The 17713-nt window shown below is 39.4% G+C and overlaps 1 protein-coding gene across 4 annotated transcripts in view; it reads left to right on the top strand.

The window, feature by feature from the left end:
• The window catches only part of LIPA (lipase A, lysosomal acid type), a 39463-nt gene extending 23694 nt beyond the window's left edge, over positions 1 to 15769 (top strand). For all 4 annotated transcript variants that reach the window (XM_087432230.1, XM_087432232.1, XM_087432231.1 and 1 more), the window contains 6 exons: positions 391 to 500; positions 1925 to 2061; positions 6006 to 6152; positions 6987 to 7058; positions 13361 to 13432; positions 14324 to 15769. In XM_087432230.1, coding sequence (XP_087288356.1) covers positions 391 to 500; positions 1925 to 2061; positions 6006 to 6152; positions 6987 to 7058; positions 13361 to 13432; positions 14324 to 14557 — 772 coding nt within the window. In that variant the 3' untranslated portion in view covers positions 14558 to 15769. The remainder of the gene's footprint in view (positions 1 to 390; positions 501 to 1924; positions 2062 to 6005; positions 6153 to 6986; positions 7059 to 13360; positions 13433 to 14323) is intronic.
• The last annotated feature ends 1944 nt before the right edge of the window (positions 15770 to 17713 follow it).

The following is a 17713-nucleotide window of genomic DNA, read 5'->3' as shown; positions in this document are numbered from 1 at the left end:
AATGCCCAGCAGCAGTGAATGGACCAATTGTCTTGTATATTTACACAGTGAATAACCTACAACTATGTGCAACAGCACAGGTGTAGCCAGATACAGAAGAATACATACAAGAATACATACATAATGTTTGATCCCATTTATAGAAAAGTTCAAAAATGGGTAAAACTAATTTATGGTGAAAAGATGAAGATAATGGTTACCTTTGGGAGGCACGATTAGAAGGGAGCACTGGGGGGGTTCTGCGGTCCTGGTAATGTTTCCTGCACTCAGGGCCAGCTTACCCAGCTGTGTTCAGTCTGTGATAACTCATCAGACTGCACACTTACCATTTGTGTGCTGTTGTATTTGTATGCAATATCTCTATGAAAGAGTTGCTTTTTTGAATTACAGTTTTGATGAGATGGCAAATTATGACCTACCAGCTTCTATTAACTTCATTCTGAATAAAACTGGCCAAGAACAAGTGTATTATGTGGGTCATTCTCAAGGCACCACGATAGGTATGTATTTAATAAAGATTGGAAGTTAATGTCTTATTACAGAGTTTGCATTTGTTCTTAAAAGTGAAATATAAAAAAATAATGTTAGTTCAAATACAGTTTTGTTTTTGTTTTTTAATGCCAAGCAGAAATAATGAATAGGGTAAGGAATTTTGGTAGTATTTAGTCTTTTCTGGAAATTCAGACGTTAACATAAATAGGTAAACATGATGTATGGTTTTCTTGAAATGGAAGGAATTAACCTAAGACAGCCTATTATGTATTTTCCTAGTTAAGCAATATGGGGATGTGAGAGGGGAGAAAACAAGAAGTTTTATCAGTGCAGAGACTTTTATATAGAAAACAAAAAAATACACTGATTTTTGAAGTTAAGTGGAATAAAACTACTAGGATGCCGTGTTACACTTTATTTACAAACAGTTTTTAAAAGTCATATGCATTTTTTATTTATGCTGATTATAAAAGTAATGTGTGTTCATTATAAACAAAAATAGAATACTTAGCAAAGTTTAAAAAAAAATAAAAATTGCCCATAATTCTAGCAAATAAGAGTTCCTCTGATTAGGGACTTGGGGCCTGTCCCATAATTTATTCAATTCCCCTTTTTGGTGTTTACTATGACTAATATCTTTGTGTTCATCACATGATCTCCTTAGAATACGTTCCTAGAAGGAGAATTACTATATGAAAGGTGTGAATACTTCTAAAATGTCTTGATATATATGGTAAAATTGCCTCTCACTGTCACGGACACTCTTTGCCAGTTTGAGAGGCTACAGACAAAAAGTAATGTGGATACATTTGCCTTTCTTATTAATGGAGTTAAGCATTCTTCTTCATTTATATTCCTTCTTCCATGACTTGTCTACTTGTGTCCTTTGCCCCGCTGCTTTCTAAAGTGACATTCTGGGGCCAAGTTTAAGGCAAGAAGTGACCTGAGAGGAAGCTAAAAGATATTTTAAAGCTAGAGCATTCTAAATGTGTAGGGTCCTTTTGAGTCTTTGGTGATCTATTTGAAAGCCTCTGTAAATCATTCTCAGGGACAGGCCGAGGGGCAGTGGGGCGTGGCGGTGGGGGGTTAGAGCTGTTAGGAACAGTACCGTCTTTCCTTCCATCGCCTTATACTATTAAAGGTACATGGAACGTCTTCTGGTTCCAGCAACCTGGATTTCTTCCAGTGCATATCTACATTGAAATTTGAAACAAGCACTTAACAAATACCTGATTTACTAGTTTAATCAAAGTCAGTGTTTGCGCTCATGGAAGTTCGGAGGGCGGTGTTTGAAGTGTTTTGCCCCCTGGTGGCCATGTTGCATGCATGGTTTTCAGGTGGCCACTAGAGGGCGAAAGGCATGACTGTCGTTAGCTTTTCAGAGAAAGTCCTAGAAGATGGAATTTCTGTTATCTTCCTTTTGTTCCCACAGGTTTTATAGCATTTTCACGGATCCCTGAGCTGGCCAAAAAGATTAAAATGTTTTTTGCCCTGGCTCCTGTGACTTCAGTCAAGTTCTGTACTAGCCCCATAGTTAAATTAGGACAATTACCAGATGCTCTCCTTAAGGTACTTGGACTCCAACCCCCTATCCCCACCCCTGCCTTGCCTCACAAATTTCCTTTTCAGATCTGAAGAATTGGCCATTAAAGGAAGAATCTGTGCCTTCCTCCTGTATATTTTCTGTCAGTGGAACAGTGGGATTTCTTCTCTGCATGGTTTTTCTTCCCCCCTACTTCCAGATCCTGGGGAGTCAGGGAAGGCATATCATTAATTCTACACCAGAGCCCCACATTGTCGTGGTGAACATATCAGCGCAACTCTCTACCCGCCACTAGAGAACACAAGATAATCTGAGAGAATGGAGCTTAAACCTTTATTCCAGGTGGGGAGCCAGTGCATAGGAGTAGGCGGAAGATGGGAGACAGGAAATGTGCCGTTCCCACGGCTGACCCTGACCACGCTGAGGGCAATCTAAAGACATGGTTACTATTATATTTTATAATGTGGTCCCTAAACACAAGCCAGTAACTTCATCAGGGCTCAGCCCTAGAGCTATGTGATCCCCAAACTCTGTTCAAGGAGGAAGCAGTTTTTACAAGAAGGAGTTGAGAATCAGCTGAGGCCAGATGGTCCATTATGCATGTACTACATATGTTTTGTGTATGATATATTTATACACACACCCACATGTGAAATATCCTATAGGAATGTATACTTAAAATCAAGTATAACATATTCTATTAGCCATTTAAGAGACTCTCACCACAGGAAATACAGACTATACTCTGACCTCAGAATCTGACTGTCACATAAAATGGAATTCTCTGCACTGGTGACCAGACATGCAGATAAGATGTGGCCACCCAACTAAGTTTATTTGTAATGTCTTGGGTAATAGAAGCATGGATTTTCATTATAAGCAACTCAGAGGTTACAAATAGTACCCTTCAACTAGCAAGGCTTCTTTTAGTGCCTTCCTCAGAATAAAGCACAGTACTCAGTTTGGGATCTTTTCCTATAGACCTTGTGTGTGAATTTACATACATATATAGGTCCAGAGAGAAAGGTATCATTTTGTTTTAACATTGATGGTATCCAACTATGTATGTTGTTCTGCAGACTGCGTTTTTCATTCTTGGAGAGCTATCATGGTAATACATAAAGCTATCACATTCTTTTTAACTGCTGCATAGTAAGTTTTCCATTGTAAGGAACTACTGCTTTTTTAACCAGACTCCTGTGGTAGACATTTAGGTTGTTGCTAATTTGCTGTTGCTGTATCCTTGTGCCTTTTTTAATGGAGAACTGAAATTGCTGTGTCATAGAAATGTTTTTAATTTTTTTTTTTAATTTATTTTTCCCCCAAAGCCCCAGTAGATAGTTGTATGTCATAGCTGCACATCCTCCTAGTTGCTGTATGTGGGCCGCGGCCTCAGCATGGCCGGAGAAGCGGTGCGTCGGTGCGCACCCGGGATCCGAACCCCGGGCCGCCAGCAGCGGAGCGCGCGCACTTAACCGCTAAGCCATGGGGCTGGCCCTGGAATGTTTTTAATTTAATTTAATCCTTGGAGACTGTAATTTAGTGGCTTTGTAAAGACACAAACTCCCGCTCCCTCCCTTGGAGATGGTGTTTTGTTAAATCTGGAGTGGAGCCCAGGATCTGTCATTTTACAAAGCACCCTACATGATTCTAATGTAGGCTAAACAGACTGATATTTCCAGACAACAGTGTTTTATAATATCCTGGGACAGTGACAAGTGAAAGAATGAATGTTCATAAAACTTTGGAATTAGCTGCTCTAAGTATATGTTGCCTCCATGAAAGTTGAATATCTTAACTTTTTATCAGAATACAAAGGTACAAATTGTAAAGACATCACACTTGATATGAGGAGGCCTATAAATGTGTAATGCAAATTTTTTTTTCTGTATATGCTGTCCTGCTTTGACATAATTTTCAATGGAGTTTGCCGTAATAGTGTTTGAGTAACAGTTCTGAAGTACAAGGTCAACTTCACATACTTTGTTGGTCAAAAGGAAAGCTTGGCTTATTGCGATTTAAGTCAATGATGTATTATCCTATTGTTTTTAGTAGACAACCTCAAAGATATATGCATTTGTCACATGTGACCATTATGTAGTCTCAAAGCCAGGGGTTTTAAATACTGATGCCTTTTCCTGTTGCATGACATCTGCAGGTGATATTTACTTGGTTCTCCCTAGCTAATCTTAGTGTGATTAGTCTGGAGAAGAGGAACATTCGAGGAGGCCTGGTATCTGTTGGTTGTCTTGTAGAAGATGGATCTGACAGAGATCACAGGCTGTGTGTACGTGGATAGAAATTGCCTGAAGAAGTCTTGAATATGGTCCATACGATGTTATAATTTTAAATTAGTGGCACGTTTTAAAAAGCAGGATATTTAACATTGAAATCTTGATAATAGATTCTTTTGGGGGGAAGGAAAAGGAAGCTGTGTGCCACAAAGCAGTTGTACTCGTTAGGTTGAGCAAAGGCTTTCCAGTTCACCGCAGTTCTCCACCCTCCCTAATCATCCCTCTGGGCAGGGTGGCACTTTCCATTTTCTGCATTACTCATTTATATTTACATGCCTGCCTGTATTAGTTTGTTAGGACTGCGAGGGAGAATCTGTTCTGTGTCTCTCCCTAGCTTCTGGTGGTTTGCTTGGTGTTCCTTGGCTTGTAGAAGCATCACCCCAATTCCGGCCTTCATCTTCACGTGGTGTTCTTCCTGTGTGTGTGTTCCTCTGTGTCCAAATTTCCCCTTTCTATGAGGGCACCAGTCATATTGTATTAGGGCCTACCCCAATGACTTCTCTTAACTTGATTACCTCTATAAAGACCCTGTCTTTAAATAAGGTCTCATGCTGAGATACTGGGGTTTAGAACTTCAGAATATCTTTTTTTGGGGGCGGGGGCGGGAACACAACTCAATCAATAAAAGTGCCTTTATAGGCATTTGAATTTTTCACTCCTGCTTGTCCCTGCAGAGGGTAGGCATCACCAAAAGTTTAAATTATAAGGGGACAAATTTGGGTTCAATATAAAAAAATATCTTTTTCCTATTATTGCACGAGTACATGAAGATCTGCCTTGAGGGCATAGTGATTGGTCTGGAAATACTTGAGCATGAGTTCAGTGGCTATTGGTCAGGGCTGATATAGACCAGGAGTCAGCAAACTTTTCTGTAAAGGTCCAGATGGTAAATATTTTTAGCTTTGTGGGCCATATGGTCTCTGTTGCGACTACTAAACTCTGCCATCATAGCGTGAAAACAGCCAGAGACAATGTGTAGAGAAATGAGTGTGGTTGTGTTCCAGTAAAACTTTATTTATAAAAACAGGCAATGCTGGTTGGGGAGGAATGGGGAGTTATTGTTTAATGGGTACAGAATTTGAGATGTTGAAAGAGTTATGGAGATGGATAGTGGAGATGGTTGCACAACAATGTGAATGTACTTAATGCTACTGAACTGAACACTTAAAAATGGTTAAAATGGTAAATTTTGTGTTATGTGTGTTCTACCATAATAAAAAAAAGTATTAAAAGAAACAGTAGCAGGATTTGGCCCACTGGCCAGTGGAAGTGGATTAGGTGATGTGCTCTAGGCATACCACTGACCAATCATAGTTTCGACTTTTTCTCGGAAGTCACTACCAGTCCTTCCAAGTCAGATGAAACTCTTTGGGGATGGCCCTGGGGTGAGTGATCATGAAGCCCTTTCCCCTTGTAAAAGTCTGCTGTGAACTTACTTGATTTTCTGCCTCCTTTTCTTCATTTGAGACGTTAAATACACACCTATAATGTCTGCTTTTACCTTAGTAAACATGTTGCGTAAGTTTCCGAGTTTGAGCGTCCACTGGTTATCCTTTCTCTCCTGGGGCCATCCGTGGAGATACTTGGCACATGTCTCTGCTTCTGAGGTGGGTCATGGAGGCCAGTGTGCTAGAATGAAATGCTGAGGTATTCTTGGATTTCTTTTTATTTTGTAGGACTTATTTGGGGTCAAACAGTTTCTTCCCCAGAGTAAGCTTTTGAAGTGGCTCAGTATACATGTTTGCACTCATGTCATTCTGAAGGAGCTCTGTGGAAATATCTTTTTCATTCTGTGTGGATTTAATGAGAGAAATTTAAATATGGTATGTATGTTTATAATAAGACTTGCTTTAAATTTTCACTGATTTTATTCTAACCGGTAATGTGCTTATTTGTGTTGGAGGATATGGGAGAGGCAGGCAGGACCTCACTAGAACTCTAAAGGGTTTCATTTTAAGAGGCTCAAGAATCAACTTCGGCAAGTGCCTGGAATACCATCCGCTGCTATCCTCAGGCCAGCCATTGTCAACTTCCTACATTGTACCTATATTGAAACTATTGAATGAGGAGGTCTGTCATACTTTGTCCCAATATTTATATTTATTCTAGTGATTTGATTCTTTAAAAAAATTACTATGTGTGTTTAAATTTAGAATGGCCTTTTATTTATACATTTATTTACTTTATAAAATGTAAACCCTTGGCCAGCAATATGCTGGTATTTCTAAAGATATTTGTAGTTTGTAATGTAGCATTTTGAAAACAGGTTTTAAAATTCTGGAATGAAGGCTCTGTGGAATTTTTTTAAATGATATTAATTTTTCTTGTTTCTGATGATAAAAGCAAGGTGTGATTATTATTTAAAATTTTGGAAATTCAGAAAAGTATGAAGAAGAAAATAAAAATGATCAATAATCTCAACTCATATAGCTCCATGGTTACCATGTTGCTATATTTCCTTCAGATGTACTCTGTATGTGTGTGGTTGTACATATTTTTGTTGGACATGTTTTATAGGACAAAATTGTTTTCTTGCTCTTGATCTCATATATTTGATATTGTGGCTCTATAGTCTTTAATGCTTTAAAGTGCAAAATATGTTATTATCAATGCCTCCTTAATGCTGTTTTCATTCTTTATTTCAATTTATTTTGCAGTCTAGAGTGGCTGTGTATACAACACACTCTCCTGCTGGAACTTCTGGGCAAAACATGATACACTGGGCCCAGGTAGGCATTCCAGGAGTGCATTTGGGGTTTGTGTAAAATCAGCTTTAGAAAGATCTGTGCATTTCCTGAAGCACCTCTCTGCAAGCCCTTCCCCAATGGAAAGAGTCTACTTACAAATCTGAGCTGGTTTCCTTCCCCAGAGTTCTGGATTCCTGTCGTCGTGTTTGTGTTCCTTTGTTATCCTTCCTGGGGCAAACTCTACTCTGCGTGAGTTCACCAAACAGCTATTGGGATTGACTTCTTTCTTTTCTTTCCCCTTCCTCTGTCAGTTTTTCATTGAGTCCCAGGTTTATTTTATTTCTGTGTTGCTTCATAAAGCCAGATTTTAGAGCAGCTTTAGCCTAGAAGCTGCTATTTCAACATTAACCCACGGACGTAATAAGCCTGAAATATCAGTGGAGCTAAACCAATCATGGACGAAAGTGGGAGCCGCTAACTTTTAAAACAGAGTTTTATCACATATCACAAAAGTAATGCATGTTCATTCTAGAAAATTTAGAAATTACATATAGGCAAAAAAATAATAAAAATTCTCTTAAGGTAAAAAATAAAATTATTCTATAATCTTACACAGAGATAGAGGATGTGTATCCAAAGATATGAGATGTCTGAGTTCTAGTCTGTACCTCTTGCTGCATATCATTTCAGAAAGAAGTTGTTAAAGGTATAGATGGGAATGATAGTTGTAGAAATAGATTAAATTATTTTCTTCTACTTTTTTGTAACTTGCTTTTTTTTTCCTTTCCACCTAACAGTATATCAGGGACTTATTTCTACCTCAGGACATATTTTTGTACAATTGTTTTCCCTTTAAATTCTTTTTAAATAAGAAATAACTCACTATTTAAGCTCCAAACCAAGATGTTATGGATGTCTTGGATAGCAATTTCCAAACACCGGGCAGTCACTGCCTGCGTCAGACTCACGTGAGTTGCCTTTAAAAGTACACCTTTTAATAAAATATTGCTTAAAAACAATAAAGGGAGTTGGGTTCTTGGTAGAGCAGTTGTACTGGCTACATTCTGGACTTCTAAAACAAAGATTCCCGTGTCCCATCCCTAGAGATTCTAATCCATTTGGACTGGAGAATTTGTAATTTCTTTTTTTTAAAACAACTTTATTGAAGTATAAGTGGCATCTGATATTTAAAGTGTACAATTGAGTATGTTTTGCCATAGGTATACAGCCACGAAACCATCACCACAATCAAGTGAACATATTTATCACCCCCAAAAGTGTTCTCATGCCCCCTTTTAACATCGTCCTCCCCAGCCTCTCCTCCTCCATCCCTAAGCTGTGACTGATCTGCTTTCTGTCACTCTAGGTTAGTTTGCATTTTCTAGAGTTTTGTATAATTATACAGTACGCACTTGTTTTTGTCTGGCTCCTCTCAGCATAATTATTTTGAGATTCATCCATGTTGTCGTGTGCTTCAGTAGTTTATTCTTTTTTTTTGCTGAGTGGTGAGAATTTGTATTTTTAAAAAACTCTGCCCAGTAGCTTCTTCTGCCTGACCGGATTTGGGAAGCACTGATCGGGGACATCACTGGCGCTTTAGTATCCTTCCTCAGTTGTCCCAGAAACCCTGTCTGTCAGGAGTGCTGTAGTTCACCTCTCCCTGGGCTCGCCCCTAAGGAACCAGGCAGGAGCGTGCCTGAGGCTTTTAGCCCCGTGTAGTGACTGTAAGGCCCAATGTTAAATGTCAGTGACTCAGTGCTGGAGCTTGCTGTGGCTTAGAAGAGGGGCTTCTGGGATGTGGGCAGCTCACGACATGCTGAAGAGCACAGCCTTACCTCTTCAGGAGTGTCCTGGAACCTTCCAAAGTCCTCAGGTTCACGAGTGTTCAATCAGGCCCCGGCTGATCTCCTCAGCCACGTGTCTGTTTACAGTCACTTGTTTTCTTTGTATCCCCTGTCATCAAAATCCTCCTGCCTTTTTGAGCATTGTTACCCTCTTACATAATGGACGTTTTTCAAAAAGGCCCAGTTTCTGTCACCTCCTGACTTAGTGCAGTCTTGCGTGAAGGATGGCTGAAGACAGATGCTGAGCCACCACGCAGCTTAGTGAGTGTTGCAGCCCACATACGGTATGCCACATGCCTCAGCAAAGTACAAATGACCACCGGAGCCCGCCTCTCAGGGGCTTTGGGAATGTGGCATCCAAGACTACTCTGCTGTATATTACAGAGTGGTGATAATTCACCCTACTGTGTCACAGGCCTCCACTGGGGCATTGGGTTTGCAGTAGATCGGCTTGCAGTGGATCTTGGATCGGCTGCAGTCCAGGCCTCTGCTCTTATCTCAACCCCTTTTATCCAGCAGCTGGCTGGGTCAAAGGCTGAAGGCTGAGGTTCAGAGCACTGCTCTCAGGCCCAGTTGTGACTTTGTGGTTTTAGGTCCTAACCACATTGGAATGTGCCTCGGGAACATTGCCGGAGCCCAGATTCATTGCAGAAGGCAGCCTGACCTTTGCTCTTCTGCTCACTGTGTCATCCCTTTGGCATGAAAATAGTTGCTTTGTGCAGCTGTTTTGTAGGATCTTCTCTATTCTCCCTCCTCTGGGCTGTTGGCCAGGGGCTACCACTCTCTGCCTATCAAGGACACGCTGACACAGGCAGCCCGGTACCTGCTGGGAGAGACTTCTGCGAAGGTGTACTGGGCATGGATGCTTGCAGGCTGAGGGCTACAATTCAGGAGTGAAGTTTGGAGGTTCTTGTGTTAGGGGCTTAAGGGTGCCCTTAAAAGGCATTTTATTCATGGCACCTTCAGAAGTTTACTTTTAGTTTAAATAATTAGCATTCTTTTTAAGAGTTCTAAAACCTAGTTCTTTACTGGGTTTTTAGTTTCCAAATCTTCTTATTCTCCTTATAAACCTGACAAGTTTCAGAGACCCCCAGAGCCAAGACTCTCGTTACTATCACTAGCTCCCCTACCAGCTATGCCCAGAGCCCAGGCACTCTCTCCTATTTGAAGAAGGCCAGTCCTAGCATATCTTTACAGTGTTGTTCAGAATTACTTAGGGTGCTATACAGATTCTTGGGCCTACTGAAGACTTACTGGGAATCAGAATTCCTGGGGGTGTGTCTCTGGGATCTGCTTTTTAATAAGTACCTCATATGATGTGATGTTCTCTATTGTTTGAAACCTACTATTGGAGAAAACAAAACAAAATATACATTAGGTAGGATCTTTAAAACATTGTAGAAAGACATTTAGTATAATTTTTATTATACATGTAATTTATATTCATTATGAAATTTGTAAAAATATGTCAGTACAAAGAAGAAAATACATCACCCATATGTCTGCCACCAGGGATAACTACTATCAGTATTTTGGTATCGTAGGGGAGGTAAAATTTTTTCTTTACCCACTTAGGGTTTCTGACTGGGACTGATATAAAACAGATTAGCAAGAGAAAAGCATACAAATTTTATTTACATGTACATTATATACTAGGTTGAACAAAGAGTAGCAATTGTGGAAAAGTAACTAAAATATATGGGGAGGTTTAAAGGTAATAAGAGTTATTTTAACAACGTCTTTTTGTATAGATTTCTCTCAGCCTCCACTCTGTCTCTGGAGATCAGAATGTTTCTTACTCCTGTTATAGGGAGGGCTTCTTTCACAAGGGAATTTGATCTCCTGCTTTTAGAAAGGAAAAGGAAGGTCAGAGTGCCTTCCTTGTATCTGCTTTTTTTCAAGGGCCTTTAATTCAAAATAATCAATATACCAAAGTGGCGTATTTTGGCGTGGCATGTTCTGAACTCTTTCAGTATAATATTATAATTTTTTGGTATAATTGTTTCCATTACAAAAGTAGGATCATGCTGCATGCACTTTTAGGTAACTTTCTTTTTTATTTAATTAAACACATTATATTTGTTAGATACAGGCTAAGTTACTGTATCAGAGATTCTAAAATACAGCCTCTAAATGTGTAGTTCCTCTTTCTCATAAAACAGTCCAGACATTGGTGGCACAGGATTGTGGTGGAGGAGGCGTGACTGTGCTCCAGAAAGTTGTGCAGGGACTCAGTTCCCTCCACACTGTAGCTCTGCCATCCCTGGGATGCTGTCCTCTTCTGCCTGGCTGAAGCTGGGTCACCTCCACGTCTGTTCCAGCCCACAGGGTGGAAGCACATGAGGGATGTGGTTCCTATCCTGGCAGCCATATGCTTAGTGAAAGCTGTAGGGATTCTGCTACTGAAAGGGAGAAGGCAAGGATGGGAACCGGGAGTCAGGGGGGAAGGGGGAGAGTGGGGGGAATTAGCAGTCTCTGCTGTAGTCAAAAATACCTTTCCAGGTCAGTAACTAAATTTTAAAATATTTGTACTCTAGGACAGTTTCCTGTTTCTTGAGTTTATTATTATTATTATTATTTTTGGTATGATAGGGTTTTTTTTGCAATAGTAAAACATCCTAGGACAACTATTCTTGAATTAGAGATCTGTCCTTATACATTAGGCAGATTACTTTCTAAGGATACTGTCATAGACGTAGACTTAGGGGTCAGAGGGAAGGTGTATCTTTAAGACTTCTATTACGTATTGTACTTTACAAAGGTTGAACCTATTTAAGTTTTCATTACCATTCAAGACCTAAAAATAATTTTTAAATGTCTCTTTAAAAACCGTCTGTCCTAATATTGTAAGTGTTTCCTCCTGGTGTTCATCCACATGTGATTATTCCATAAGTGTAACCGTAGTGCGTGTTCAACTTTATTTTCTGACTTTTTCCCACTTAATATTATTTATAAACAGTTTTTCTATTTTATTACATTTGTATTTATGACAGTGGCATACTGTTGTGTATATTGATGTAACAATGTATTTAACCAAATATCTCTTATTGGACTTGAGCTTATTCCCAGGTTTTTGTTACTATAAATAATCTTCACATTTCCCTCCTTCTGAGATGCCCTTTCAAATGGATAGTCTGAAGTCCTATGCCTCTGAGCACAAAAGTCAAGTCTGAAGTTTAGTCTGAGCTCTAGGCAAGTTTTTCTTTTGTATTCTATACTCATTCTGGGTGCTTTATATAAAGGCCCCAGGATGTGTGTGAGAAAGTGATAAATTGATGTCTGCCTACAGTGGCAGAACAGCTTGCGTTGATCTATTTTCACTGACAACTAGAGCTGGGGAACGGATACACTGACAGGTACTGTAAATCCATACTTGGTTCTGCTTGTTCAATATGCCACAGGGATTAATATCTGTCATTCCCTATGACAAAAGCAGATGCTAAACATTTCTCCTGCAGTGTGTAATCTCACACTGTCTTTTATTACATCAAACAGGAGAATTTTGTGCAATTGATAAGAACTGAAACTTCACATGAATTAAAAGCAGTTCTGACAAAGAATGTCTAGATTTTTCCTCTTTACCAGGCGCCACCATCTGGCCAAAGCTTAAACAGTTTCTAATTCGTTTGGGTTGCCAATTTTGGATTTAATTCTTGACATATTTTTAATTTGGGGGTATCGAGGGAGTATGGATTTCCATTATTTCAAAATTTACAAATAGGTGAATTTTTTTTAATATTTTTATATCATACTGTTCTAAATATGCATAAATTTAAATTTCATATACAATATCATCCCATGGCTCTAGTATCTCCAACTAGTTAGAATTGTGCTGGTGTGCGGTACAACTTGGTGATTATACTGGTATTCAAGAAAAAGTGTCAGATAATCATTAAAATATTAAATAATATAACTAGTAGAGTGGATATATAGAAAATATGGAGATTATATGTAATTTATATAAATATATTAATTTATATATTAATATAAATATAGTGTTTACACTAATCCCTAAGGTATGTAAATAGATAATTAATGTATTTACATACTAACATAAGTGTATTTATATTAATCCATAGAAATATGTATTAATCCATATGTAAATCTATATTAATCCATATATTATATGTAATATCTATTTCTTTCCTAAGTAAGATAGTTAACTCTAAGTTTAAGATTCAAATTTCAGTAAAAAACCGCAACATAAAGTTTATCCAATGGGTACAGACGTTGATCTGGTATAATTCACAGCATGTGTGTGTAGCTGCTGTATTGTGTCATGTAATAGCTACTTTCCAATCATACAAAGAGAAATTGAGTCATTTAGTAAAGGAGAGCAAAATAATGCCATTTTATTTTAAATTACACTTTGGAAATGAAGAGTAAATCTGGATATTAGTGTAAAATTGATTTCTGAGGACGTGGCTAACTCTAGCAACCTGTGATGTTATCTCAGACTTCTTTGTCAGATAACTTTTTTCCAAATTATCTTCTTTTTAGGTTGTTAGATTCCACAACTTTCAAGCCTTTGACTGGGGAAGCAGTGCCAAGAATTATTTTCATTACAACCAGGTAAAGTGTTAAAGGTCTATAGAATTAAATTGGACCCTGAAGACTCATCAGGGAAGCCAGCCTGAGTTATCAGGGTTCTGGCTGGGCTCAGGTGCTGTGGAAATGTTGGAGGGAGTTGATGGGATAGCATTTGTTTTCCCTCAAGTCAATTTCAGAACAGCCCAAGCTTTGCGGTTGGTGTTGTGAACTGGGCCTCCCCTCTGACGTTCTCTGGCACTGTATAACAGCTGTCACTGTCATATGTAATTCATAGTGGTCAGGAACACAGGCTTTAGAGTCAGACAAGCCTACGTCTGTTACCTGGTAGCTAGGGGGCCTTGGCCAAATTACAATGCCTAAGGCTTTTCTTCTGTATATAAATGAATTGACCATCTTTAGAAGCTAAGTCCTCTAAAATGGGCGCTTTGCCCATGTTTTTCTTACCTAATTCTCACAAAATCCCTGTGGCACAGATGTGATTATTATTATTATTAAAGATGAGGAAACTAGTCTTAGAGAATTTCTGTGACTTGTGTTATACGCCAGAGGGAGGAAAAGTAGGAGGATGTGACTCCAAAGCCCCTTCCTGACCACTCGGTCTGTGGCTTCACATCTGCTCTCTGGAGAACAGCACCTTCCTCTCAGGGGATCCAACACTTGTTACCGTGCCCAGCACAGGGTAACAGCTCGGGAGCTGGCACTTATTATAGTCAATATTCTTTCATTGTGGGTTAGGTTTCTTTTTGTTCTGGTAATTATGATAGCAACTTGAAAAGTAAACTGAGAGTGATTTTCAAAATTAGTCTTTTATTCTCAGATCAAATTTACTAATCAGTGCTTAATGGAGATTGTGTTGATTCTGTTTTAGTAAATTAAAATAACAACAAAGCTTTCTGTGGGTTTTCGCTATAGAGTTCCCCTCCCACTTACAACGTGAAAGACATGTGCGTGCCGACTGCCGTCTGGAGCGGGGGCCAGGATCGTCTCGCGGACGTCAAGGACATCAGTGTCCTACTGACCCAGATCACCAACTTGGTGTATCACAAGTACATTCCTGAATGGGAGCATCTCGACTTTATCTGGGGTTTGGATGCTCCATGGCGGCTCTATAATGAAATGGTGAATCTCATGAGGAAATACCAGTGAAAGCCAGGCTGGAGAAATTTACCATCAAGTCAATGATCAAGTTAATTTCTCTAAAATACTTGTTTTTCTTTTGCATTTTTATATCCAAGAAAATTATGATGTTGAAGATGCTCAATTCTCTCTAGTTAGGATTAGAAACACACTTGCCTTTTTTGTTTAATCATGGCCGAATATGAAGCTAGTGTCTCAACCAATGTGTAGTCTCTTTAAGTCTTTTATAAAACCACTCACTTGTGAAAAGGTCATTACCATTCTCTTTAACCTTATAATTTAAAATATATGCTATATTGCCTTTTTACCCCCACACAGGACGCATTGACATATGTGTTGGAATTTTTAAGCTGTGTGCTGGCACTGACTTGAAAAAAGTGTGGTGTATAAGTACCCAGTTCTCATCTCTTTGCCTTAAAGGGCTCTCCAGTTGAATGGCCTTGTGTTCAGGGATCTAAGTGACACTTTCTCATGTTCTCATGCAGTAGGTGCAGCATCAAATCCAGTGACCCCCCAGCTGTGCCAGTTATAATGATTCCGTAATGAATGTTAACAACCTAATTGTGATAGCTGTTATTTAGCAAATGTTTAAATTGCTCAGCTCAAGCAAAATAATTTGCTGGAGTCTTCAAAAATAAATTACACTCATTAAAAAAACAACTATATTTTAAATAGCTTGAAGACTGATGCATTCAACCATCTGTGTTCATGAACTCTTAATTGTATGGCAGGCCATAAAACCCCTTGTTTGAGAAGAAAAGTCCTGTGGAGAGACAATATCACTATTTTTCCTGAAATTAATGTACTGTCTTAACCAGCTGCTATAGCTCAGTGATGACGTATGTGAAGCAGGAGCCCCGAGGCTGCCCATGAGGAGCGTCCTAATTCATTTTCACACAAAGGCAATGCGAGCGTGAATGTTTTAAGATTAAAGCTCAGGGACTTGTTTTGTTAGTTTTGTATATGTCCATATTTTTAATGCTCCTGATTTGCGTCCCCATGTCAGGAAGCCCATATTTACCTGCTTTTTTTGCGGCATTATTTCCTTACAATACTGTCAGATGGGCAAAATGACAATTGATATGTTTTTCTGATATAGTTGCTTTAGCTGCAATAATAAATAATACTTGGTATTGGCTAAAATGTGCTGATAGCATACTACTACTTTGTAACATTTAAAAACTCCTTTTTAAACTTTTCAATAAAACGCAATGAGCCTCACAGCCCTGAAGGATTGTGTGTGTGTGTGCGGCCTCCTTTATTTAATAGCCATTCTCTACTTCCCTTTCTCTCTTAGCAGGACTTAGATTTTTCTTTCTCATCTTCTCCTCCTTCTCCTTCCTCTTTGTAAATTTCAATGATACTGCCCATGAATGTTTGATCCTTTCCCATGGTGAGGTGAGAGTGGTCTCAAACCTCAGGAGGGTTGGGGGACCGTTTGGAAATACTGGCTTTCAGCGTTATCCTGCAGGGTCCATTGAGCAAGGCTGTGAGTGGAGACTAAGCAGTGATTAACTTCATCTGCAGGGAGTGGCCTGCTGCAGGCAGGACCATGGATTCAGGGACTGTCCATCCAACTCCCTCCTTGAACAAATGAAGCAACTGAAGTTGGTAGAGACAAGTCATGCCATAGAGCCTCCAAACTATAGATTTGGGAGTCTAATGGGATCTCTCCCACTACCCTGTGAGTTTGAGAGCAGAAGATATATCTTACTTATCTTGGTATACCCAGAATTTAACACAAAGCCTGGAGTATAGTGAGTCAATAAATATATGTGGACTGGCAAAATGTGCGAAAAACGATGGACTTTGCCATTTAGCTAAAGGAAATTAGATGCACAAATAACGTCTGGGAGGGTCTAAGGACTGAAGTGGAATCTATTTTTTCGTGGCACTCATAGGAAAGAGTAAAACTGTACTAGATGCAAAGGATATACGTTCCTAGGGGGATGCCACTCTCCTCGCGGCCCTTATCTCCCCTAAAAAACCTTCTTTCTCCTTTGACCAAGGCAAATAGGCTTGGCCAACCAGCTACAAGATTCTTGGGTAGGGCCAGAAACAAAGGGACAGTAAGTAGTTGTTTTTGTTTATTGTTTTCCACCAATAGTGGGAGAGAGCTTGCCAGAGAATGGTCTCAGTGCCGTAAGTGACCTGTTTCTCTAGCCTTGTTTGCTGCTAGGGGGCTCCCATAGATGCCCTTGAGAACTTGTGGTCAGTAAAGCTCCCACATACCAGATGAAAGGAATGAGCAGGGGCCACATTCTATAGAGTCTACGTTTTATTGGCATGCTTTTCTCTTCCTTTCTAAACTTTGGAGATTTTCCTTCAGTGTGTGGGCCAGTCTAGAAGTGGAGATATTGCATAGCCGTTCTTCCGACAGTTGGGTTACATTGCACATTTGTCCTGGGTGGTGGTCTCTTGTTCCTGACATAGCTGCATAGGTCCTTTACATCCTTGTGACTCTGGCTGTATTAATGCAGTTTTGTTTCATCATTGGCTGAGGGTGCAAAACAAGGTTGGAGCTTGTGCCTCAAGAAGTCCTGTAACAAGTTGGTAAGAGTTCTAACTCTGTTCTTTTCAACTAGGTTTGGTATATATTCTTTTGAGCAGAACACAAAGATCTCCACAGACCTCTAGGCAAGGAGAAGATAGTTAATATTCTGCCTTCTTGGAACTCGAAGAATACTGTGTGTACTTGGGCAAAGCCACCCAATGAAGTCACAATTAAGAATGAATTCATTTTTTTCATTTGCCATAAGAGGGCACTCATGGCTTTGCTTCCAAACATTTTCTTTTCATAAGGAGCCTTTGTCTAGTCCATTCCTCTGGGAAAGGCCGAGAATGTTGTTGACTTACGAGCCAGTTGGTAATTTGAGGACTGGAAAGAGCGACCATGTCTGTGGTCATTTCTATCCAGGATTATTACTAATTCTTGCCGAATACATAATATCTGAAAAATGTCCTCAAGAATAGCTGTGCCCCAAATATGACATGAAAATAAAAAGTTACCTAATAGGTAAACACAGACATGGCAGAGGAAGTGAAGAAGGCTTTAACCTGGACCTCACACTTATTAAGGACCAAAATTTAGGCTATTGGTATTATCTCCAAATAACGAAGATTATTTTGTGTTTGTGGGTTTTTGTTAATTTAAGTGTATACATT

The sequence above is a fragment of the Ceratotherium simum genome, chromosome 6 (assembly GCF_057802395.1).
Source record: "Ceratotherium simum simum isolate JZ-2026a chromosome 6, ASM5780239v1, whole genome shotgun sequence".
In the NCBI taxonomy this organism is placed as follows: Eukaryota; Metazoa; Chordata; class Mammalia; order Perissodactyla; family Rhinocerotidae; genus Ceratotherium; species Ceratotherium simum.
Note: the sequence above shows the minus strand (reverse complement) of the source record. Positions and strands in the feature narration are given on the sequence as shown.